This window comes from Myxocyprinus asiaticus, chromosome 39 (assembly GCF_019703515.2).
Source record: "Myxocyprinus asiaticus isolate MX2 ecotype Aquarium Trade chromosome 39, UBuf_Myxa_2, whole genome shotgun sequence".
NCBI classification, from domain to species: Eukaryota; Metazoa; Chordata; class Actinopteri; order Cypriniformes; family Catostomidae; genus Myxocyprinus; species Myxocyprinus asiaticus.
The window spans coordinates 14,458,687-14,483,333 of record NC_059382.1 but is presented as its reverse complement, the minus strand read 5'-3'; the positions used below and the strand labels follow the sequence as shown (position 1 = coordinate 14,483,333).

Below are 24,647 nucleotides of genomic sequence, written 5' to 3'. Positions count from 1 at the left end.
AAGGAGGAGTTTAGAATGAATCCTTTAGAACGGATCACTGAACGAGTCGTTTTTGACACTAGGAAAAAAGGTAATGCTGCAATTTAAATTGAGCAAATTAAAGTGTTTTTTGATCTTGGATGCATGTAAATCTATTGTATGAGAACTTTAAAACAAAATTAGGCACGTTTAAAAACCATAATAGGTGCACTTTAAATGAAGCTTAACATTGTGTTTGTTTTTGAGTTGCCACAGTATGCAATAGACTGTCATGTCTTACGGTCAATATTAGGTCAAAAATGGCAAAAAAGAAACAGCTTTATCTAGAAACTCATCAGTCAATCATTGTTTTGAGGAATGAAGGCTATACAATGCTTGAAACTGCCAAAAAACGTAAGATTTCATGCAAAGGTGTACACTACAGACTTCAAAGACAAAGGACAACTGGCTGTAACAAGGACAGAAAGAGATGTGGAAGGCCAGATGTACAACTAAGAGGATAAGTACATCAGAGTCTCTAGTTTGACACCTCACATGTCCTCAGATGACAGCTTCATTGAATTCTACCAGCTCAACACCAGTTTCATGTGCAAGAGTAAAAAAAAGACTCAGGGGTGCAGGCCTTATGGGAAGAACTGCAAAGAAAAAGCCACTTTTGAAACAGAAAAACAAAAAGAAAAGGTTAGATTGGGCAAAGAAACAGACATTGGACAACAGATAATTGGAAAAGTGTGTTATGGATCTTAACCCCATTGAGCTTCTGTGGGATCAGCTAGACTGTAAGGTGCTTAAGAAGTGCCCGACAAGACAGCGACATCTATGGCAAGTGCTACAGGAAGCGTGGGGTGAAATGTCACCTGAGTATCTGGACAAACTGACAGCTAGAATGCCAAGGATCTGCAAAGCTGTCATTGCTGCTCGTGGATGATTTTTTGATGAGAACTCTTTGATGTAGTTTAAGACATTCTGAAAAAAAAAATTCAAATTGTAATAGTAATTTTTCACATTATTAATGTCCTGACTATACATTGTGATCAGCTAAATGACATTTTAGTGAATAAAAGTACCAATTTATTTCCATAAGAGCAAAATCTCTACATTATTCCAAACTTTTGTCTGCCAGTGTGTATATACAGGTGCATCTCAATAAATTAGAATGTCATGGAAAAGTTCATTTATTTCAGTAATTCAACTCAAATTGTGAAACTCGTGTATTAAATAAATTCAATGCACACAGACTGAAGTAGTTTAAGTCTTTGGTTCTTTTAATTGTGATGATTTTGGCTCACATTTAACAAAAACCCACCAATTCACTATCTCAAAAAATTAGAATACATCATAAGACCAATAAAAAAAACATTTTTAGTGAATTGTTGGCCTTCTGGAAAGTATGTTAATTTACTGTATATGTACTCAATACTTGGTAGGGGCTCCTTTTGCTTTAATTACTGCCTCAGTTCAGCGTGGCAAGGAGGTGATCAATTTGTGGCACTGCTGAGGTGGTGTGGAAGCCCAGGTTTCTTAGACAGTGGCCTTCAGCTTATCTGCATTTTTTGGTCTCTTGTTTCTCATTGTCCTCTTGACAAAACCCCATCGATTCTCTATGGGGTTCAGGTCTGGTGAGTTTGCTGGCCAGTCAAGCACACCAACACCATGGTCATTTAACCAACTTTTGGTGCTTTTGGCAGTGTGGGCAGGTGCCAAATCCTGCTGGAAAATGAAATCAGCATCTTTAAAAAGCTGGTCAGCAGAAGGAAGCATGAAGTGCTCCACAATTACTTGGTAAATGGGTGCAGTGACTTTGGTTTTCAAAGAACACAATGGACCAACACCAGCAGATGACATTGCACCCCAAATCATCACAGACTGTGGAAACTTAACACTGGACTTCAAGCAACTTGGGCTATGAGCTTCTCCACCCTTCCTCCAGACTCTAGGACCTTGGTTTCCAAATGAAATACAAAACTTGCTCTCATCTGAAAAGAGGACTTTGGACCACTGGGCAACAGTCCAGTTCTTCTTCTCCTTAGCCCAGGTAAGACACCTCTGACGTTGTCTGTGGTTCAGGAGTGGCTTAACAAGAGGAATACGACAACTGTAGCCAAATTCCTTGACACGTCTGTGTGTGGTGGCTCTTGATGCCTTGACCCCAGCCTCAGTCCATTCCTTGTGAAGTTCACCCAAATTCTTGAAAAATCGATTTTGCTTGACAATCATAAGGCTGCGGTTCTCTCGGTTGGTTGTGCATCTTTTTCTTCCACACCTTTTCCTTCCACTCCTGTTAACATGCTTGGATACAGCACTCTGTGAACAGCCAGCTTATTTGGCAATGAATGTTTGTGGCTTACCCTCCTTGTGAAGGGTGTCAATGATTGTCTTCTGGACAACTGTCAGATCAGCAGTCTTCCCCATGATTGTGTAGCCTAGTGAACCAAACTGAGAGACCATTTTGAAGGCTCAGGAAACCTTTGCAGGTGTTTTGAGTTGATTAGCTGATTGGCATGTCACCATATTCTAATTTTTTGAGATAGTGAATTGGTGGGTTTTTGTTAAATGTGAGCCAAAATCATCACAATTAAAAGAACCAAAGACTTAAACTACTTCAGTCTGTGTGCATTGAATTTATTTAATACACGAGTTTCACAATTTGAGTTGAATTACTGAAATAAATGAACTTTTCCACGACATTCTAATTTATTGAGATGCACCTGTATATATTATACATATATAATTTTTTTGTGGTGGGGCTAGAAGAAAAAAAATCCTTCTGTGAAAGCCCTGCAATACCATCATTCTCCAAACTGCACTTTCCCGAGTGAGGTTATCTGTGCAACAACCTCTCCTCATATCACTGTGGTACAGCTCTTGAACTCTGGGGTCACAAACACTGGCAGAGTACAAGTGTAATTGGGGTCTAGGTAACATTCAGGTAAACAGAAATGTGCCTCTGGCTGCCACGGGCCCCCAGGTTCCAGCTAAAATTAAACCAACATTCATGTTTGCTTATGCACCTAATCTCATCCAGAGAATTTCCCTAAACTGGGTTTTGCTACGTTAAGAGTATATTGGAACAATTGGAAGATTTCACTGCACCGATCTAAATAGTGTCATAACATGAGTATTGATTTCCTGTATTAATGCATACAGAATACAACGTAAAAATGTTTTGCAGATGCAGATACCAACATATCAAGAGAGCAGCGTTGCCAATGGCCGAAATAATACCAATATATGTAATTTGATGATAGCAAAGGAAACATACAAAATTGTAAATAAAATGAACACTTAAAAAAAATTATAATATTAAAACCAGAAAAAGTGCATTATTTATTGACAATGTTGTCAGTAAAAAAATTTTTTACTGACACAAACTAGGCTACCACTGCTGTTACTAATCTGCCAGGCGGGCACGGTTATCAAAATAGCCAAATACTGTCCAAATATACAGGCCTGCACAATGGTGCGGTCAAATAAAAATCTGAATATTGGTCAAATTTAAGGGGAAAAAGGGCACGTTCAAATGCTAAAACTGTGCATTCGAATTTTGTATGTGTGCCAAGCACTGATGACGACTTCAGACTGGTTAAAAAGGCTAGATGCAACACAACAAATGCAGAAAAAGCAGATGTCTCGACATGCATTTTAAAGGTTGAAAAATTTATTTTTGCCTTGACACGACATCTAAAAAACACAGCGGTCCTTTACAAGACGCTGAATAAACAACAAAACACGGTGAAACAATCAAACACGTTCGTCTACTGCGTGTTTACATAGAAAATCAAATGGTAAACTGGATGGTTTGTGTTTGGTGTGAACAGCCCCTTAGGTGGAGGTCTTTGGCCATTGGGTCTTTCTCTCTTATTGCTTTTCTCAGAACGACTTCATTGATTATAATAGGAGCGATCCAATATTCCCGATCCTTACGCTGAGAAAATAATTGTGAGCATCTAAACTACGAGACAATTGTATCGCCTCTCTCGCGTAGACGCTCAGTATTAACAGCACGTTTGGATAAGTCACTTCAGGTAAACATTTGATGTTTTCTGAGAAAATATGTTAACTCAGAGCCTTATTTAAAGGATCCGGTAATGATACTGGAAATGCTTCAGGGTCAGTAGCGTTCTAATTTCTTTTTTAATTGTTTACATCCTTGAAATGGTTTAGTTTCTAAAATAAAAATAAAAAACAGAAAAGGCAGTGTGATATGATACATTGGTTAGTGAATCCATATACTGTAATATATGATCATGTATCGTTTACTTACAGTATTGGAACAATGGTCTTCTTAACTAGAAAATATAGGCTATTAACTGATGAAGAACTTGAGTATATTGGCATAATTAGGAATAATACAATAATGTTTCAAGTCTGTAAATCCCTTATCTGTCTAAAGATGAGCAGACATTCACAGAGGTGGAGCTGAGCACATGCATGTGGGAATATCAAAGCCGATGCCGTACTTTTTAACGAACATGCTCATCCTTCCTGTAAATGCTTGAAACCATTAGTTACCCCCCATCTCAAACTGGAGCTCCTCTTTGGGCCTAATGAAATTTCATGTGTACACACAGACACACACAGACTTGGTGCATATGGCGCCATTAAGCCCTCAGTGGCCGAACAATTGACAAATCTACCACGTTCATTCATTCCCATAACACATTTACCAGAACGCTTCCATCTGTCTGCCCACCGCCCCTCCTCCTATTCTCCATGTCTCATACATTCACCATTATTCACATTCCTCTAACATGTCAAACATAAAAATGACAAGCTCTCTCAGCAAAGCTGGACAGGCTAATACCGGGACACTAGTGAGAGCGAGTCTGTTAAGAGCCACACAAGTACTCAGATACGGCGTAGTCGGCCAGGGGCATTTGTGACAATGCTAGCAGCCAAGCTTAGAGCACCAGGTAGTTGAGGAAGTGAAATAGAAATTGTCAACAAAAAAAAAAGAAAAGAGGATGCTGGGTAAAGCAAAGACATGCTACACTCCCACATAAACATACATTCCTGGAAAGAGAGCAGCTGTGGATGAGGGAGCAGCTGTCATGCCCCCCCCACCACCGTCCCATCTCTTGGTCCCCACCCCATGGGGATGATGAGGCTAAATGAGCAAGGCCAAGGCTGGGTCTGGACTGATGGCACAGCTGACTGGAATTAAAAAGATGTTTAATAAACCATGTTGTCTGAAGGCTTCAGTCTGTCTTTTTTGTGTGGTGTCAATTTGTTGGTGTAGGATTAAGAACCACATTTTGGGACAAATGGCTGAGAAAATCCAGACAGCATGAACTAAAGGCTGGATTTCAAAGACTCTTTGCATAAGAGCAAGTTTCTCTTCATTTGAAAGATAAGTATATGGTTTCCCTGTAGCATTTAGGAAATGAGTATCTTGCCCAGGGACACAATGGGACTAGTTAAAGTTTAGCCTGTACATGGATGATACATGAAGGACTCAAACCCATGTCTAGCAGTGTGGGAACCCTTTTGCAACCTTCACCTGTGCAAACCCATAAGAGAGATAAGCCTATGTAATGGGTTACTGCCTATGATTTTGTTGCAAATGCTCCAATAGTATACTTCCAATAGAATATGCATAAGAGAAATATTACTGATCAGACAATCTTATGATGACCAAATATAAAATTGCGCTAAAGTGAGCTTACTTTCATAGTCATAGTATATTAGAAACACGTTAAAGAGCAACAACGAACAAGGGCTTAAGAAAAGAATCATGTTGAAAACTAAAATGAAAAGGCATGCCAAACAAAATCCATACTCTTGACCATGGACCATGAATCTTATCTCTTAACTCACTGATGTCTCCAATATCGTGAGGATCATCTGCAATAGTAAATATAAAAAGATATTAACCAACCAAACAAATAAACATTCAGGAAAATGTTTCACTAAAGAATACCTACCCACATAAAGCAAAGTTGTGCACAAACATACTAAATGAAGCAAACGTTGCACGTCAGAGTTTGATGTGCCCAGTCAACCTGCTAACGCTAGTTAGCTGACTTGTCCCAACCCAAGTTTAGACTAACTAGTTTCAAAACCCCGTTCTGTACAAACTGAACAAGACAGGATACATTTACAGTTTGTAAATGGCAAAATATGTTTTGCTAAAATACTAGCAAACGAGCCTGACGACAGTCTACTTAAGCAAATGTCAGTTAGCATTTTTCAATATTGAGCCCATTTACGTGATCAAGATTTAATGAAAAGCAACTTATAATTAAAACAGTTAGCTTTGACTATAATATGCGCAGACAAATGGGATTGTTTATAGAAGAAATTCGGTATTTTTAATTGATAAAAGCTCGCCTTAAGTGGACTAGCCTGACCGCTAACAACAAGCGGCGAACACAACTTCAGCCAATTCGCTAGTGAAGCTTCAATGAGACCATATTAATTTCAAGAAACGCTTTGAAAATACATATATGGCTCTGTTTTATGGAAAATCACTTCTCTAACGTATCACAGGCACAAGATAGACGCAGCATTGGATTTTGAATAGGTTTGAAGGAGGCGAAATGTTGGGCCGCGATATCGGCCTTTATTTTCAGGCATTTTCCTGATGAGTGGGACCGAGTATCCATGCGCAAACGCGGACTTGCTGATCACCCGCCTGCCGCTGCGGTCGCCCAAGTCCCAGCTTACCATAACTCACAACAACGCCTAGATCCATAAATCTCAGCCTTACCTGGTGCACTGCAGTCGGCGCACACCTCACTTCTTTGCACTTTCCTGGACATCGCAGTAACAAAATTCACCGTTCTTTAAACGCTTCCAGAAATTTCAGTCCAATATTGACGGTATTTTGGCTTGCTTTTCCTCCAGGAGCGATGTCTGCGATCTGAATGCCGCCCCGAATGTCCGGAAGCCGGCGATGAGCTCTCCAGCGCTCCCGGTCCTCACCCTCTCTCTCTCTCTGCTTCCTTTTCGGCTATCTTGTGTTTGCACTGCAAGGACTTCTTCAAAATAATACAGGCACTCTCTTTTGACGTTTCAGAAGGCCCCTTTCCGTTGATTATTTAATTTCGTGTGTCCCAGCTGAATACAGGATAAAATATTTTTCCACGAACCATTATCGAAGCCCCGTTTCTGTCTTGGGCTAAAAGGGGTGGGCGGAGGAAAAGTATGGAAACACCGTTTATTTACATCCACTGCCCTATACACTATTGCATGGCAGGCTGCATAGTCTCTCTCTCTCTCTCGCCCCACTCGTCATAATGCACGGGCGGGGGCAGACAGAGACACATAGAAGGGCCATGCATGTTTTTATTTTTATTTTTGTTTTTATTATTATTAAGTTTTAAATTGAATATGGTTTAACTAGAAAATCATTAGGAGTGCCCTTCAGTAAAATGATTAGTTTTATATATAATATAAATACAATATAATATATAGTATACTAACTGATCCATATAAATCAGTTTGATCAGATTGCCATAATTATAGTAGATGTTAGTTCAGTCTAGAAAGGTGGATAGAGTGGATAAAGGACACATTGCACAGTATAAACTGATAATATCAGCACAATAGATTCTATTCTAATCTAATCTATTTTATTCTATATTTTGCTATATGGTTTAAACAGAAATACCATCCTAGAGTGTCTTTCATATTCTATTAAAGGAATATTTCGGGTTCAATACAAGTTAAGCTCAATCGACAGCATTTGTGGTATTGTTTAACACAAAAATAAATTTGGACTCGTCCCTCCTTTTCTTAAAAAAAACAAAAGAAGCAAAATCAAGGTTACAGTGAGGCACTTACAATGGAAGTGAATGGGGACAGTTTTTTGAGGTTTTCAAGGCAGAAATGTGAAGCTTATACTTTTATAAAAGTACTTATATTAATTCTTCTGTTAAACTAGTGTATAATTTGAGCTGTAAAGTTCTTTAAATCGTCATTTTTACAGTCGTTTTAGGGTTTAAGGTGTTGCGTCGTCATGGCAACAAAGTTGTAAAATTGTATATAACTTTTCACAGAAAAAGTTAGTAAGCAATTTTATCACACTAAAATCATGTTTACATGCATATTCTTTACGTCTTGTGGCTATACTTTTGAAACAGTAAGTATTTTAACATTTATGGATTGACCCGTTCACTTCCATTGTAAGTCGATTGAGCCCAGAATTGTATTAAACCCAGAATATTCCTTTAAAAGATTAGATTCCTCTGTTCTATTCTCTATTCTATTCTATTCTACTACGTACAAGTTTTATACCAACTGATAAAAAAAATTATATTTGATAATTTTGCTATTCATGGGCGGTGCTAGGGGTGGGCTACCTGGGCTTAAGCCCCGAATGTTTTCAGTAAAGCCCCACATTTTTCATCAGCTTGTAGTAATGATGAAAATACCAGTGCTTCGGTATCAAGTTGATGCTAAAATATTGAAATTTTTTTTTTCTCCCCAATTTGGAATGCCCAATTCCCAATGCGCTCCTCGTGGTGGTGTAGTGACTTGCCTCAATCCGGGTTGTAGAGGACGAATCTCAGTTGCCTCTGCGTCTGAGACCATCAATCCATGCATCTTATCACATGGCTTGTTGAGTGTGTTACTGTGGAGACATAGCGTCTGTGGAGGCCCATGCTATTCTCTGTGGCATCCACACACAACTCACCATGTGCCACATTATAGCAACCACGAGGAGGTTACCCCATGTAACTTTACCCACCCTAGCAACTAAGCCAATTTGGTTGCTTAGGAGACCTGGCTGGAGTCACTCAGCAGAGTCTAAGACTAAATAAATGTACTATATAAATGACACCTTGCAGATGTAACATTTAAAATTGTATTATAAAGTGTATTATATTCCAATGTTTGTCAAAGGATGGCCCCATAGTATCCAGAGAGAACCGCCCCTGAGGCTAACACTAGTTCGGTCAGTCCTTTTATAGAGATGGGTGGATGGGGTGGACAGATACAGTAGATATTGATAGTATCTGCACAATCTGTTCCGTTCTATTACTAAAACTGACATTCTATTCTATTAAATAATTTATATTCTATTAATAGACCAGTTTTCACATTCTATTCTATTCTGTTCTATTTGACTAAAAGCACTGTGTGACGAGGAGGAGGGCATGGCCGGGCCGTGATGGAGCAGGGCCGGCGCTGAATCAGCTGATCAGTGGGAGAGCGAGATAAGGGGCAGCCGGAGACGCCAGTTCGAAAGAGAGAGACGCACGTGGCCGCGTTTTGTGTGTGTGTGTGTCTGTTTATGTTTATGATGTTTTATATCATTGCAGTTATGTCTATGTTGCCGGTTCCAGCCTCCTCCTTGCCCATCCTTTAGGCTACCTGTTACACACTGTTAAATAAAACTGATTAAATAAATTATATAATTCTCTCTGATCATATTGTAATCATAGTATAAACAAGTTCAGTCTAGTTCTCTGCTTTGATGGGTACATGGGATGGATAAAAGAACACCTTATACAGTAAATATTGACATATCAGCACAACAGCTCAAAATAGTCTTTATTCATAGTGCAGAAATTCTATTTTAGAATATAATTTATATTCTATTCACAAATTAATTTCCCAATTATATTCTATTTTATTCTGCTAAGCACAAGTGCAAGGTTTAATACAAACTGATGTGTAAAACTTCATTTGTTGAAATGATGGGCCTATTTCAAGATAATATAGGCTAACAGGTATTTTTTTTAAACATAATTATATTTTGTCCCTCTCTTTTCCATGGGGCAGAGAGCATCATCAGTAAGTATGACAACATTATTGATTAGACACTAAAGTTCACTGGCTCATAGGTGTGAGTTGCTTTCGTCGGGGAAATGAGAGCCCTGCCTCAGCGAGAGCGCGTGCGTGCGTGAGTGCGTTTGAATGTGTGTGAGAGATAAGGGAGAGAGAGGAGGAGGAGGAGAGTGGAGAACAGAACGAAGACCATCCGTGCACATGTGTTAGGTTTACATTGCATTTCAACATAGACACCTACTGCATGCCAAGTTACTATGCAAAGGAGATCCTGGATGCGAAAAGGGAGAGAAATCCCCTTATCGGTGGTCTCAGCAATACTAATATAGCACGCGCTAAAATAACTGATACCGCACAGAAGCAGGGAAACGGAAGGGTGGAGAGAGCCGCGAACTATGCAGCGAGGATGATTTCTGCCAGAAAAACTCCGGAGAAGAGTCGCTATCACATTCATTCTCTGGTGTGGCATAATAAACACTGGCAACTGGAGAAAGAGCTTTCGGAGTGTGAGCAGGTAAGATGCGTTCGGTTGCGCGTGCCAGTCTCGCGCGCGGATGATGATGTGAGAATCGGGCCGTATGTCTGACTGGAAACTGAGGTGTGAACCAGCATGACTGTAGTAGTGGTCGGGAAAATCGTGCTGCTCACATTTCACGTTAAATGGCAGTTTTAAAACCTTTAAAGACTATTGTAGGCTACTTGATTCGGGTTGATTTCTGTGGTTATTTTCTTATTTATTAATAACAAGTCTACTCAGTTAAGTGGTCAGTCATTTGCCTATTTGTCTACTACAAACAAAATACATGTAAATACATGTAAAAAAAAACAAAAAACCTCATACCCTGGATGTGTTTTAAAACCTAGTGAGCTGCTTATCTAGACATTCGAACGCGCCTTTGATGCCCAATATGCTGTCTGCATATAGGAAGCGCACTTGGTTTCGAGACACAACCTGGGTTTCTCTAAACCACTCATGTTAAATGTCATTTTACTGCGGTTCCCTGTTTAGTATTGATTGGAGTGTATCTAAAATGCATTCAGGCCTATTTATTTATGTATTTATTTATTTATTTTGTATTTCGATCTGACAGATTATGTTTAACAGAGACTGCAGAACATTGTGGCATTGGACACAATGGCTGAGTGAATGATGCTTATAGAGTCAGCCTACGTTCACCATACACAGTTCCCTAGGATACATAGTGTGTCAGGAGAGGGTGTGTTTGTCATTGTGATCAGCCTTCTTTAAAATAATTGTTAATGCAATAGCTGAAATAATCCAAGAATCAGTATTACATTAGTATGTAATCCATTCATTTGAATGCCTTCTGGACAAACCAGAAGGAATTGAAACTTTTTGTACATCTTCCTTCATATCACAGGCTACTATGAATCTACATGTCATCACTTGTATAAGAAACATTTACAGTATATGTGCTAAAATATACATGTGCCATTATTAGACTTATAATGAGAAGGACTCTTTATAATACCGAATAAAACAGAAGAAGCTACCATGAAAACTAGAGTGCATAATTTTTTTGTAATAAGAGGAAATGTATGCACCACTGGTTTAAGAAGATCACTAACAGAAATTACATTAAGAGCCTTGTATTAAGGCACTGTATGCACTGAAAAAATCTATTTGTCAGGTAATCTAAAAATGTGCATCCAGTGGTAACATCTAAATTAACTGGTTTTATTCAAGTCAAAAAATGATTTAAAGGAATATTCCGGGTTCAATGCAAGTTAAATTCAATTGACTGCATTTGTGGCATAATGTTTATTACCACAAAAATGTATTTCAACTCATCCTTCTTTTTCTTAAAGGTGCACTCAGTAATTTTTCCTCATTTTAAAAATTTTACTCATCAAGAAATTAAGAGCAATTTTGAAATCTCTGTTATAAATCATGAGCACTCTGATGAGATGAAGACTCCAGTCATTTTTAGTAACTTTATAAAAGCGTTTTATTCACATGGAGAGGGTCCCATGAAGGCAGAAATGTAAAGCTTATAATTTTATAAAAGCACTTACAATAATTATTCTGTTAAAGCTTATATTTGAGGTCGTATTAAGGTTGTAGGGGTTACAGTGTTGCATCGGCATGGCAACAAAGTTATAAAATTGGATATAACTTTACACAGAAAAGATTAGTAAGTGATTTTATCACACTTAAATCATGTTAACATATTGTTTATGTCTTATGGCTTTATTTTTGAAACAGGGAGTATTTTAACGTTTACGAATTGGCCTATTAACTCCCATTGTCAGTGTCTCATTGTAACCTCGATTTTTGCTTTTATTAAAGAAAAGGAGGAACAAGTTGGTATTAATTTTGTGGTAATTAACATTATGCCATAAATGCAGTCAGCTGAGCTTAGCTTGTATTGAACCCTGAATATTCCTTTAACATGACTAATAAAACCTAACTAAATAAATATTCATATTTAAATATTAAAATATTATATAAATATAAATAAATATTTACATAATTAACTGAAAACTCACTTAAACTCATTTAAATCTTCCATCTCAATTACAGTAGCATGCAATGATTCCCAAACATACTATGTAACTCTTTCAAATACCAGCCATCTTGTTCCTGTGCAGGGGTTAATGGTCATGATTTAGACCCTAACCCTGTTGATGATTACTGCAATATAAAGCACTCCCAGTTTATCTGATTTACAGTCCACTGACAGAATAATCTAACCACACTTGGCATGGTGTGCGAGCTATGGAGATTGAGGATCGTGCTGGTAGGGTGTTGCTGAATGAGTCAAACCGGGCTCCTTCGGGGACAGCACAAGGCACGAAGAGGGAGTATGAATACTGTCATGCTTGCTCTTTGTGAGTTCCAATAAATGTCGCGCTGACAAGGGGAAAAGTTGCCGCACCAGCACACAGGATTATGGGATAGATGTTAGGTGTCAGTGTAAGAACAAAGGGGTGGAACATAAGCCATCCGGATGAAGGAGAGGGTTGGACATGAATAGCGATGAGCAGGCCCAGTTGGAATTGGTTGACCTTTTTTTTTCTTCACTTCTTGGGTAAATTCTGCAGAATGGATTTAAATATACACGAAATACAAAAAAATCATGATACATTTACTGTAAAAAAACAAAACAAAAAACTGGCAGTTGGGATTGACCTCACCGTAAGATTGTTAAATAAAATATAATTTTTCACAATAAATGGTTCTGCCAAACTTTCTGTAGAATTCTGCACGCACACAGGTTCCGTGTGGGCCTGGCGATGAGCGAGAGATCCTCCTTTTCCTGTGAAGAAGGAAAAAGATGATACTGAAGGAAAAGAAGCTCAATTCGCAGTTTGTCTTGACAGTGCCATAAAACAGTCATGGGGGAGGGAGTGGACAGATGACAGCTCAGAGGAGCAGAGGGAGGAAATTGAGAGAGTGAATGGAGAAATAAACAGGGAATGGATAGAGCGGGTGATTGAAAGAGAGATCGGGAGACAGTAGCATTGCTGGCTGATGTATGTCCAGACCAGAGTCTAAAGCGAAGAGAAAATGTTGAGCAGTATGTAGATTTGTATTGTTTTTATGTGAAGTCAGCGGTGCATCAGCAAATACGCAACATTAACGCAGCAATTTCTTTTCCTGTGTCTCTCCATCAGCACATTTTCTGTCTTCCTCACATCTGTTCAGTCTCTGTTTGATAAACTACCTCTTTTCTTCAATGGTCCATCCTTCTGCTCCCCACCCTTGGTGTGCCGTAACCCAATTGAAGCATCACATTGTCACAGGGGACAGGCGATGGGGAGGGGGTTGCTGAGATTTGGTTAACTTATGGAAAGCTTTTAACTGACTGACAAGGACAGTGGAAGACTGAGCTTGTAGATTGCTGAGATTTCTATGTTTGAGAAGGCAATAGCAATATGTGGTGATACTGTGGGTTGCCGAATTGATAATAAGGAAATGAAAGGTACTTTGAGGATCGTATCTGATTTTATTACGGCTTTATGGTCTGAATTTGCTATCAAATGATAACTAGGCACACAAGCAAACACACAGGCACGCAAACAACACACATATAAGCATCCTCACCTATATCCATCCATCATAACCATAGTGTAGGCATTTGTACTGTCCTGCATTTGCCTACTAAAGGATACTACAAGGCACTATTTCATCAGCACAAGCCATCTACCTGATTTGCATAGATGTTGTTTTTTCCAATAAACTTGTTCCACTATTCGAATTTGGCTATGCAAAAATATGTCAACGTGAGGTCATGACCAACAAAAACCATATAGAGGAGAACACTAAAGTGTGTCCGTGTTTTGTATTCTCCTTTTAAACATGGAAAGAGTGTCCTCCTTCAAGTCACTTCCTCTTCTTCTTATCTCAACCCGCCAATTCCGTGGCATTTACCGGAGTAAAGAAAAGGACATGTTATCACCAGGATGATCGGATTGCTAGCTGGGAGATCCAGGATAGACCATGAACAGGATGGACCGTCACATCGAACAATGATTTTTAGAGTATGAAATAGAGCCGCATCTCTATGAAGCTGAAAAGTAGAAATGCACAGATGAATCAGCCAATAATCTGTATCGGCCGACATAAGCAATTATCTGCACTCAAGGATGTAACCACATATTCAGGAATGGGGGAACGGACCAAATGTAATAATTGAAAAATGAACCATGGAAAAAACTCATATCAGGAGAACACTATTATAAATATTGGGGGGGACATGTTCCCCTATGGTGGTTACGGCCCTGTCTGCACTACCAGACATCAACCAATTGTTTAAAAAACAGCCATGATTAGGGCAGATTATTTGTCCATCAAAAGGGGGCAGAAAAACACAGTCGGGCAAATTAGCCTACAACTCTTACTATATGTGAAAGAAAATGTCTGATGTATGGAATTACTCTGTAATGGTTAAAACTTTTAAAATTAATTTGAATACTCACCTTAAAGCTGACAAATCAAGGAATATGGTGAGTTTTTATTAAAAGCTAAAGCAATGGCTGCTTCATTTCAGTTACATAGAGAATAAAGTTGTGTAATTAAAGGTGCACTCATTTTTCCCCCATTAAAAAAAGTTTTAAATGATTTTTTTATTTTGAAACATATGTATAAAATCATGAACACTCACATGAGATGAGGACTCTAGTCATATCAGTAACCATATAAAAGCTGTTTTATTCTACATGGGGTAGGGGCGCTCTCATGGGGGCTGCCATTTTAGAATCACATGACCAGCTGAATAATACTCACTTAATCTCAGTAACCGTCTTGTTATTGGACACTTTCACTCTTGGATTAAATTATTCATGGCAAATTGTGAATAATGAATTTCTACAATGACATCTGTGAAAGAAAACTGTTGATTTTGGATGATGCTGCATCCACACCACTAGGTGTCACTGTAATTTCAAGATGACACAAGCAAAAAGTTACTGAGTGCACCTTTAACTATCATTGATTTGAAACAAGGTAGTATAAAACCAGAACCACCAAAGTGTATCGGCATCCACAGATGTTGTTCTAAATAAAACATTTTTTTGCATAGGTGCATCCCTACTGAAAGTGTATTTTTTCTAGATTAAAATGCTTTTCTCTATCCAAGATTAATATGCAGAGACAACTGTAAGTAAGCTATTTTTGCAGGTTGATTTCCCCGAAAAATGTTAACACTGTGGCTCTGTGGCACTATCAAAACATTGCCCTATTTTATAAAGCATCCTGAACTAACCAACCAATGGTGTGAGTTTTAGGGTAGGGCTATCTTTTTGCCTAACCAATGGCAGATGGTGGGGGAGTATTTGTTAAACCTGTTTGAAAGCAATTCTTATTTTAGCAATTCCGTCTGGTGATGTTAGTGGCGCAAAAATTATACACTTGAACTACAATACAGTCTGCATCTACTATACTGTTTCAGCTGTATTTTCCCCCCATTTAGGTGGTAATGCAATTATCCTGACATTTAGTTCAAAAGTAATTGTTGCTGTGACATTTGCAACAGGGCTACTCTTGAGTTTTGGTGTCTGCATAGAGCAAGCTCTATTGGTTTCTGCCTCCCACACTAAGAGGCGGTCGCCTCAGCCCTTATAGCCGAGTCTCTGAGGCCGATCTCCAGAATACGATTGGCACCGTGGGTGTGTGTCAACCTCTTGTGACACAATAGAAGCATAAAAAGTCGAAAAAGCACCTGTATTTCTCTCCTCTTCTCTCACGCCTTCCCTCACTTCCAGCAGCAGTGTGTCTGTCTGCCTGCAGACTTATTTAAAGAATCTGTAAGTTCTTTTTCACTGCTCTCCTGGGTTCTCACCTTGTCTCTGCAATTCATTTAATTCTTCTGCTACATCGCAGTGTTTAAGTGCTTCTGTGCATTGATTCGGTTCTTCAATTTATATCTGCAAACAGACGGCCCTATGCTGCATTTAAGTGATAGCAGAGACACATGATTCCATTTACTGTATGTGCAGAACAGATTGTGCATACGTATGGACATCTTTATGCATATGGCTACACAGGACAGACTGTGCAACCATTCAGCAGAATCTATCGCATGCTGTGATATGCACCCCCCTCCACCCCACACACATATGATTTTCATTTGCTTGCCTCCCACATGCACAGTTTGGACTTCCAATGAAAGATTGATGTTGCTTTAAGTAGCTGCCAGAGAACATTAGCCAAGGCAGAGAGAGTGCAAGAGCAGATGCATCAGGCAGAGATGACTATCAATAATGCAGTCTCCAGCAGTCCCACAACTGAGAAAAAGAGAAAGAAGAGATAGAATGGACAGTTATGTGGAAAATCAAACACGCTTAAAATGTGGGGAAAGACCCTGGATGATGTAATATTTTCAGTTTCAATGTGGAGGGGCTGGATGTTGAATTTAGCACAATAAATCTAGCAAACTTTTTATTATTTATTTACTGTAAATATATCATTCTTTGTGTTATATTACCCTGATGGGATTTCAAATATAGCTGCTGAGGGAGTGACTTTAGTCTAAATTTCATAATCCATCTCCCTCTGTATTTTGTTTTTCCTCTTTTGGAAAGTCGTGGAAATAAGTGGATTATTACAGGTGCATCTCAATAAATTAGAATGTCGTGGAAAAGTTCATTTATTTCAGTAATTCAACTCAAATTGTGAAACTCGTGTATTAAATAAATTCAATGCACACAGACTGAAGTAGTTTAAGTCTTTGGTTCTTTTAATTGTGATGATTTTGGCTCACATTTAACAAAAACCCACCAATTCACTATCTCAACAAATTAGAATACATCATAAGACCAATAAAAAAAACATTTTTAGTGAATTGTTGGCCTTCTGGAAAGTATGTTCATTTACTGTATATGTACTCAATACTTGGTAGGGGCTCCTTTTGCTTTAATTACTGCCTCAATTCGGCGTGGCATGGAGGTGATCAGTTTGTGGCACTGCTGTGGTGGTATGGAAGCCCAGGTTTCTTTGACAGTGGCCTTCAGCTCATCTGCATTTTTTGGTCTCTTGTTTCTCATTTTCCTCTTGACAATACCCCATAGATTCTCTATGGGGTTCAGGTCTGGTGAGTTTACTGGCCAGTCAAGCACACCAACACCATGGTCATTTAACCAACTTTTGGTGCTTTTGGCAGTGTGGGCAGGTGCCAAATCCTGCTGGAAAATGAAATCAGCATCTTTAAAAAGCTTGTCAGCAGAAGGAAGCATGAAGTGCTCCAAAATGTCTTGGTAAACGGGTGCAATGATTTTGGTTTTCAAAAAACACAATGGACCAACACCAGCAGATGACATTGCACCCCAAATCATCACAGACTGTGGAAACTTAACACTGGACTTCAAGCAACTTGGGCTATGAGCTTCTCCACCCTTCCTCCAGACTCTAGGACCTTGGTTTCCAAATGAAATACAAAACTTGCTCTCATCTGAAAAGAGGACTTTGGACCACTGGGCAACAGTCCAGTTCTTCTTCTCCTTAGCCCAGGTAAGATGCCTCTGACGTTGTCTGTGGTTCAGGAGTGGCTTAACAAGAGGAATACGACAACTGTAGCCAAATTCCTTGACATGTCTGTGTGTGGTGGCTCTTGATGCCTTGACCCCAGCCTCAGTCCATTCCTTGTGAAGTTCACCCAAATTCTTGAATCGATTTTGCTTGACAATCCTCATAAGGCTGCGGTTCTCTCGGTTGGTTGTGCATCTTTTTCTTCCACACTTTTTCCTTCCACTCAACTTTCTGTTAACATGCTTGGATACAGCACTCTGTGAACAGCCAGCTTCTTTGGCAATGAATGTTTGTGGCTTACCCTCCTTGTGAAGGGTGTCAATGATTGTCTTCTGGACAACTGTCAGATCAGCAGTCTTCCCCATGATTGTGTAGCCTAGTGAACCAAACTGAGAGACCATTTTGAAGGCTCAGGAAACCTTTCCAGGTGTTTTGAGTTGATTAGCTGATTGGCATGTCACCATATTCTAATTTTTTGAGATAGTGAATTGGTGGGTTTTTGTTAAATGTGAGCCAAAATCATCACAATTAAAAGAACCAAAGACTTAAACTACTTCAGTCTGTGTGCATTGAATTTATTTAATACACAAGTTTCACAATTTGAGTTGAATTACTGAAATAAATGAACTTTTCCACGACATTCTAATTTATTGAGATGCACCTGTATTATTTATTTATTTATTTATTTTTTTTTTTGCTGTTGATGCAAATGGGAATGCAAAAATAATATTTGCTGTGGTCTCCTATGCACCTAAAAGTTTACCCCGCTGTAGTTTACTTCTGCGTTTCAAACCCAGAAATTGACATGAACATGAATTTGAGTTAGTGCATGCATGTTAGCAAGGAAGCATGTTGCCTTGTTTCTGGGCTATCGGTGAGATTCAGTGTAGGAGGGTTTGATAAGTTCCAGTCAGTTACAGCAAGATAACTGTAATGTGTAGGTGTTACAAGATAACTGTAATGTGTAGGTGTTACAAGATAACTGTAATGTGTAGGTGTTACAAAAAAATATTCTTATTTTTTTGTAACCCGATCCTCACTGCTCAAGGTCACTTACAAAATGTACCATGGTAACTAGAGTTTTCCCCCAAAATACCATAGTTAGAACAGTTATTGTTACTACAATATATCTGTGGTAACAGTTAAACAATTAGTGTGTGAAATTAGTCAAATCTGCAAGGAACTTCCATGAATAGTAGACACGCGTGCGCCAAACATACAGCAGACTGTTGTCAGAGCTGACCAAGCTCCTGAATGTCCAAGACATTCCTTTCTTTCTGTGCACAATGCAATTTTACAACCAAATGTCCTTTTCTTTTTTAGTCGTCCCCATTCAGAACAACAATTAAAAATGAAAGTCATTTTATGTAATACTAAAAATGTTATCTACATGATAAAGTGTCCTTGCGGTTTGGCTTACGTAGGTTAAACACAACGGATTGACGAACATAGAAGTAACACACTGCTGCATAACCAAAAGAATCCAATTGCTGTTCACTTCAATCATTTTAAACATAATTGGTCGACACTTCGATACTTAGGGATCAAACAAGTTAAGATACCTAGGAGAGGAGGTGATATTAACAAACTGTAATTTTGGTGTGTTCTACATTTGTTTACTCTTAATCATAAATTGCTTGGTCCTGTAGCCTATGTCTAATCTGCTTGAAAAGTTATGTCTAAATGATTGATTGTTTGTAAATGATTATGGAAATCGTCATGTCTTGTCTGGTATCCACACTTATTGTTAGGTGTGAGTATTTATTGTTTACATATAATCCTTTAACACTTGATGTTCTTATTGCCTGACGAAGACCTTTGTGGTTGAAACATTGTTTGTCAAATCTATTAAATTATATGGGCGCAAAGGTAGCAGTGTACACACATGGAAATACATGCACATGTACACACTTTAAAGTGTATGTGTGCACCCAGATAACTAACCATACAGTACAGAGCTCCAAAAGCAGCTCTCACAGCACAAGTTAAGCCCTTGGGTAATAATATGTTTCCATTACCACAAGCCCATCTGAAATGCATCGTTAAAAACAGCAAACATGGCTCATATACAAGTCTCTAAATAAAGCTGTCCCAACATTCATCGCTGCTCTACATACACAAATTACCATGCACTGCCCGTGCTGTCTGTCATGACCTTGATTTCGAAGGGTACGCTTAAAAATATGGACACAACCACAGCAAGCCAACTCATCAAATAATGATTAATGGGGTCATACTGCATCTATAGTATTATACACATTAACTGAAATGTGTGTTTGTGTATGGAGGTGAATGCAGAGGTTGTTTGTTTGCTCTTGGATGACAGTGAGCGGTGATTCCATTACAAAATGATGCCCCCCATAAGGAGAATCATAAACTCTTTCAAAGCGCTCATGACCATTGATAACAGAGCTAACTTGCTTAAAAGGGACAGAGAGATAAGGTTATTTTAGTTTTGAATTTTGAATTTAGCTTTTATTTCTATTCTTTTTTCTTTTTTTTCAGTTTGTCCTTCCAATTTAGATTAGTTTTCATTAGTTTTCACTCAATGACTGTTGGCTCAGCATGATCACATGAAAAATCGACATGTAGCTTCCAAATGTAGATGTACCCTGAAATCGACCCAATTCTTCCAAATTACTGACAAGCGCCATCTTCCATCAGATATGTTTGCATCAATTAAAATGTGTACACCTTTCCCTCAGGCCTTACTGATAACACTTTGCGTGAACAACCTCCGAAACGTGTTCTGGTCCCATGCAAACCAGGAAGTATTCACGTTCACTTAAACATTGATGAGCGTATTCTGAAGTTGTATTGTCGCTCTAAAATTAAATGTTTACTCCACTGACAAATAGGTTTAAGGTTGTCTGACAATTACACTACCGGTCAAAAGTTTTGAAACACTTACACATTCTTTATTATAATTTTTTTTCACATTTAGAATAATAGTAAAGTCATCAAAACTATGGAATAACATAAATGGAACTATGGGAATTATGATGTGACTAAACAAAATCCAAAATAAATCAAAACTATGTTATATTTTAGTATCTTCAAAGTAGTCTTTGTCAAATGTACTCTTGACATTTTCTCAACCAACTACTTGAGGTATCACCCTGGGATGCTTTTTAAACAGTATTGAAGGAGTTCCCATCTATGTTGGGCACTTATTGGCTGCTTTTCTTTATTATTTGGTCCATGTCATCCATTTCAAAAATTTTTTTTTTAAATTAAATTTTAGTTTTATAATGAAATAAATTAATATGGTGGCACAATTATATTTTTGTCTACAAAACTAATTTCAAACATTTAAGCATACGCCTTCAGATCAAAAGATTTGTAAGATCATGAGAAACATTTCAGTCAAGTGTTTCAAAACTTTTGACCGGTAGTGTAGGTTGAAGGTTTGGGTTTAAGGTTCTTGATGACTGTATAACATCATTTACAACAAAAAATAGAACTCGGAATGGTGCCAGTCTGTGGACATTTCAGCCATAAACTGGAGCTCACGTGTGCCCACATGTTCAACAACACTTCCAGGTTCGGCCACTGGAGGCAGTGGTTCGAATTTTAGTAAGCACAGAGCGAATTTAGCAGCAGAACTTTTGACCTACTGTCACTGAATTCACAGTGAGATTAGTCTGGTTGGTTTTAGTTGGATATTGTTTTGTCTAATGGCATATTCATGTTTAATGGTTTATAAAGATTGGTTATCAAGGTTTAACATTTTATAATATACTTTATCTAAAACTCAAATTAATTCATGGTGATTTTTATTTTAACTTTGTAGTCATGAAAATGTATTTTAGTTACTACATGTCCATTGATTTATTTTTTGTTTTAGTTTTCAATAATGATAACGCTGCACAGAGATAGAGAAATTGCTTGGGTGAGAAACTGGAGAAACAGTATGGCACAATGCTGGTTTTCATAAGTAAGAAATCACAGTGTGCTTAGCACAGCTCTCAGTTTGAGTGTGGAAGTATTTCTCACCATGTGAGTGTGCTCTGTGTCATGTTCTGGTGTGATGCCTTAATTATCGCCTGTCACTTCTATCTTCCATAACACTTTTTCACTTCTGCCATCTTTTCCTTTTACCTTCAGCTGATGCTTATGTGGGTAAATTGTGCCTATGTTCTTTCTTTCTTCCTTACCCCTGATTTCTTGTTACATCTTATATATAGACTGCAGTTAATTTTTTTCCCCCTATGTTGTCTTTCTCTCCATCTCCATTTTTCTCCTTCCAGTTTTATCTGTTTGGTCATGTTTGGAATGATACAAGCACAAAACACAGACTGGATTTGAACCTGCAGCATTAGCAATAAGGCTCAACATGTCTGGTGCTAACCACCAGGCCACATCCCTGACAGACCTCTGTATTAATCTGTTGGAAGGCAAAAAATTTGTGTTTGACAATATTTTCTATAAAATGAAATCTAAAAATCTCTCTCTCACTACAGGTAGATTTAGAAGTGTTGGACCCACGTGGTCGGACTCCTCTCCACCTGGCCGTGACGTTGGGCCACCTAGATTGCGCCCGTCTGTTACTCCAGCATGGAGCTGATGTCAGCAAAGAAAACAGAAATGGTTGGACAGGTAATACAGCGTAAATGCTCCAGTTCCATTGCACTCTGGGGTCACATTAAACCTCACTTTACACCCTCTCTCTCTCAGTGTTGCAGGAAGCCATCAGCACACGTGACCCAGAGTTGGTACGCCTGGTGCTGCGTTACCGTGACTACCAGCGCACCGCTAAGCGTCTGGCAGGGATTCCGCGCCTACTGGAGAGACTCCGGCAGGTCAGCAACAGATGTGTCTTAATAAACTCTGAGCCAGCTAATGACAAAACAACAAGCAATGAGCTCACCCACCAGCATAACAAACAGCAGCTTAACAACCACCTGTTGCCGCACACCTGAGCCCTTCATTCTACTAGATACAGATACAAAAATATATTGTTCACACCCAGGTTTATAGGTAACCTCTAGTAGGGTGGGGATCAGCATGGACTTGGTGATTATATATCATGATTCTTGTTGTTTAGTGTATGCTGATTTAAATCTGGGATATAGTATATTGCGATCTTTTACTTGCTTGTTTCTCATTCATCTTCATTGGAGTTTGGTGCTTTGTGCAAAAAAAAGTTGTGAACATCTTGCTGTAGTTCATCGTAGAGGCACGTCACAAAAAAAAAAAAAAAAAAAAAAAAAAACCTTGTGAGGGAATAGCATACCCACCCCCTAACATGCCAAATAATTAAATATTTTTCATCCTTTCATTCTCAATCATCTTTTTGCCTATGTATTTTTAATCGCTTTCCACTCTTAATTAGTCTACAAACAAATAGAGAACAATTAAAAGTTTATCCAGTCAGAATTTATTCCTTGATGCTTACAAGCAAAGTTTGACAATTGTTTCACAAATCGCATGCCGGAAGCAGCGCGTGAGTTTGAGCTCCACACCGTCAGGCCTTCAGAATTTTCACAGAATCCCTCAACAGTGCAAATGAATGAGCAACTAAAGTCAGATTGTCAGATTCATCAGCCAATCAGATTGATTTATTTGTTCTTGGTGGGTGTGATCTTTAGGATATGTCCCAGTCGAGGCCTTCTAGCTGGCCTTGAGTGACGCAATCATGCTTTAAGTGATGTACGTAATTCAAGAGCGAAAAGCGTGAGATCTTACTGACAGTCGGCTGTCACTGCCGCTATCACCATTGAGAAAGAGATCCTTATGGATTTACAAACACGAGATGTTCTGCATGACCGTGTGATTGCTTAATTTATTAAACAGGAAAGGAGGACTGATTTTCACTTCAAGTAAATTGGTAAGTGCTTTTTGCATTGTTATAGTAACATCAGGAGTTTTCTAAGTGTAAATTAGGCTGCTGGATCAAGTTTTGAAAAGTAGTGCTGTGTTCCATTCAACTCGGAAAGTCGGATTTTCCAGCTTCCTACTAGGAAAAGTGCAGTGGAATGCATCTTAAAGTCAGAATTACAACTTGTAGGCTTATGCAGAAATTCTCAACTCCGATTTCGCCGAGATGCAGGGGCATGATGTCACACAAACATGTCAACACTCAGGGAGCTATACAAAGTAAGTGATAAACATTCACTTTATTAAGTAATATCGATAAATGAGTTTGTTTCCACATTACATGATATTAAAGCTTGTTTAACAAACACCTGCAGAAACAGGTGTATAAAACATGGTAAATTATAATCTCTTTTGATAATCGTACACCTGAAGCACAAATGCTAGCGCTGCAGCAATGTTTATTAGTTGGGTTGCTAGGAGACATCTCTAATGAGAGGCAAACCCCTGCTAAGCTAACGGGAGCATTGCAGTTCTGAATATCAGGGAATGGAATGCATTGATGGTCGGAGATATTAAGTAGGAATATCCCACATCCAACTTGAATGGAACGCAGCTTTACCATGTACCCTGACGAAACCAAATGTATTGCAAGCAACATTTAAATCGCAAATATTATTAGATTGATTTTTCCAGGAATTATAGACCTCCTTGGAAGATTCTTATGAAAAATTATGATTTTTGAATGTCTCTGCGGGAGACGTTCATTTCACAAAACAGTCATGCTGCAGTTAAAATTAGGCTTGCTTGAGCATTAAGTGTCATTTCAAGTTCTGGCTTTCGTGCATGGACGTGTTTTTAAAATGTCAGTTGGTATTACTAGATAGCTGCAACATAATATATGATGCCCAAAGGCACGGGGTGTCTTACTCATTGTGAAATTGTTTTTTCTTAATGGCATGAATCACACCGAAGGCCTAGATTTTAAATGCACGGCCCGCCACTGCTATTAACGCTATATTACTGTAGTAACACCATGGTTAACTGCATTAAAACCATAGCTTCTGCCAAAAAACATGGTTTCTACAATACTACTATAGTAAATCCATGGTACATTTTACCCAGC

At 38.6% G+C, this 24,647-nt stretch overlaps 2 protein-coding genes across 7 annotated transcripts in view; one reads left to right on the top strand and one right to left on the bottom strand.

Annotated features, from left to right (window-relative positions):
- Positions 1–7,194, bottom strand: part of LOC127429475 (ARF GTPase-activating protein GIT1-like) — a 47,896-nt gene extending 40,702 nt beyond the window's left edge. For 2 of the 5 annotated variants that reach the window (XM_051678480.1, XM_051678481.1), the window contains exon 1: positions 6,689–7,194. In XM_051678480.1, coding sequence (XP_051534440.1) covers positions 6,689–6,740 — 52 coding nt within the window. In that variant the 5' untranslated portion in view covers positions 6,741–7,194. Of the gene's footprint in view, positions 1–836; positions 946–5,796; positions 5,824–6,688 lie in introns of all 5 variants that reach the window. The other 3 variants (XM_051678477.1, XM_051678478.1, XM_051678479.1) reach the window with 3 other exon arrangements.
- A 2,676-nt stretch (positions 7,195–9,870) lies between these two features.
- The window catches only part of LOC127429476 (ankyrin repeat domain-containing protein 13B-like), a 35,679-nt gene continuing 20,902 nt past the window's right edge, over positions 9,871–24,647 (top strand). For both annotated transcript variants that reach the window (XM_051678482.1, XM_051678483.1), the window contains exons 1-3: positions 9,871–10,228; positions 22,168–22,303; positions 22,382–22,506. In XM_051678482.1, coding sequence (XP_051534442.1) covers positions 9,959–10,228; positions 22,168–22,303; positions 22,382–22,506 — 531 coding nt within the window. In that variant the 5' untranslated portion in view covers positions 9,871–9,958. The remainder of the gene's footprint in view (positions 10,229–22,167; positions 22,304–22,381; positions 22,507–24,647) is intronic.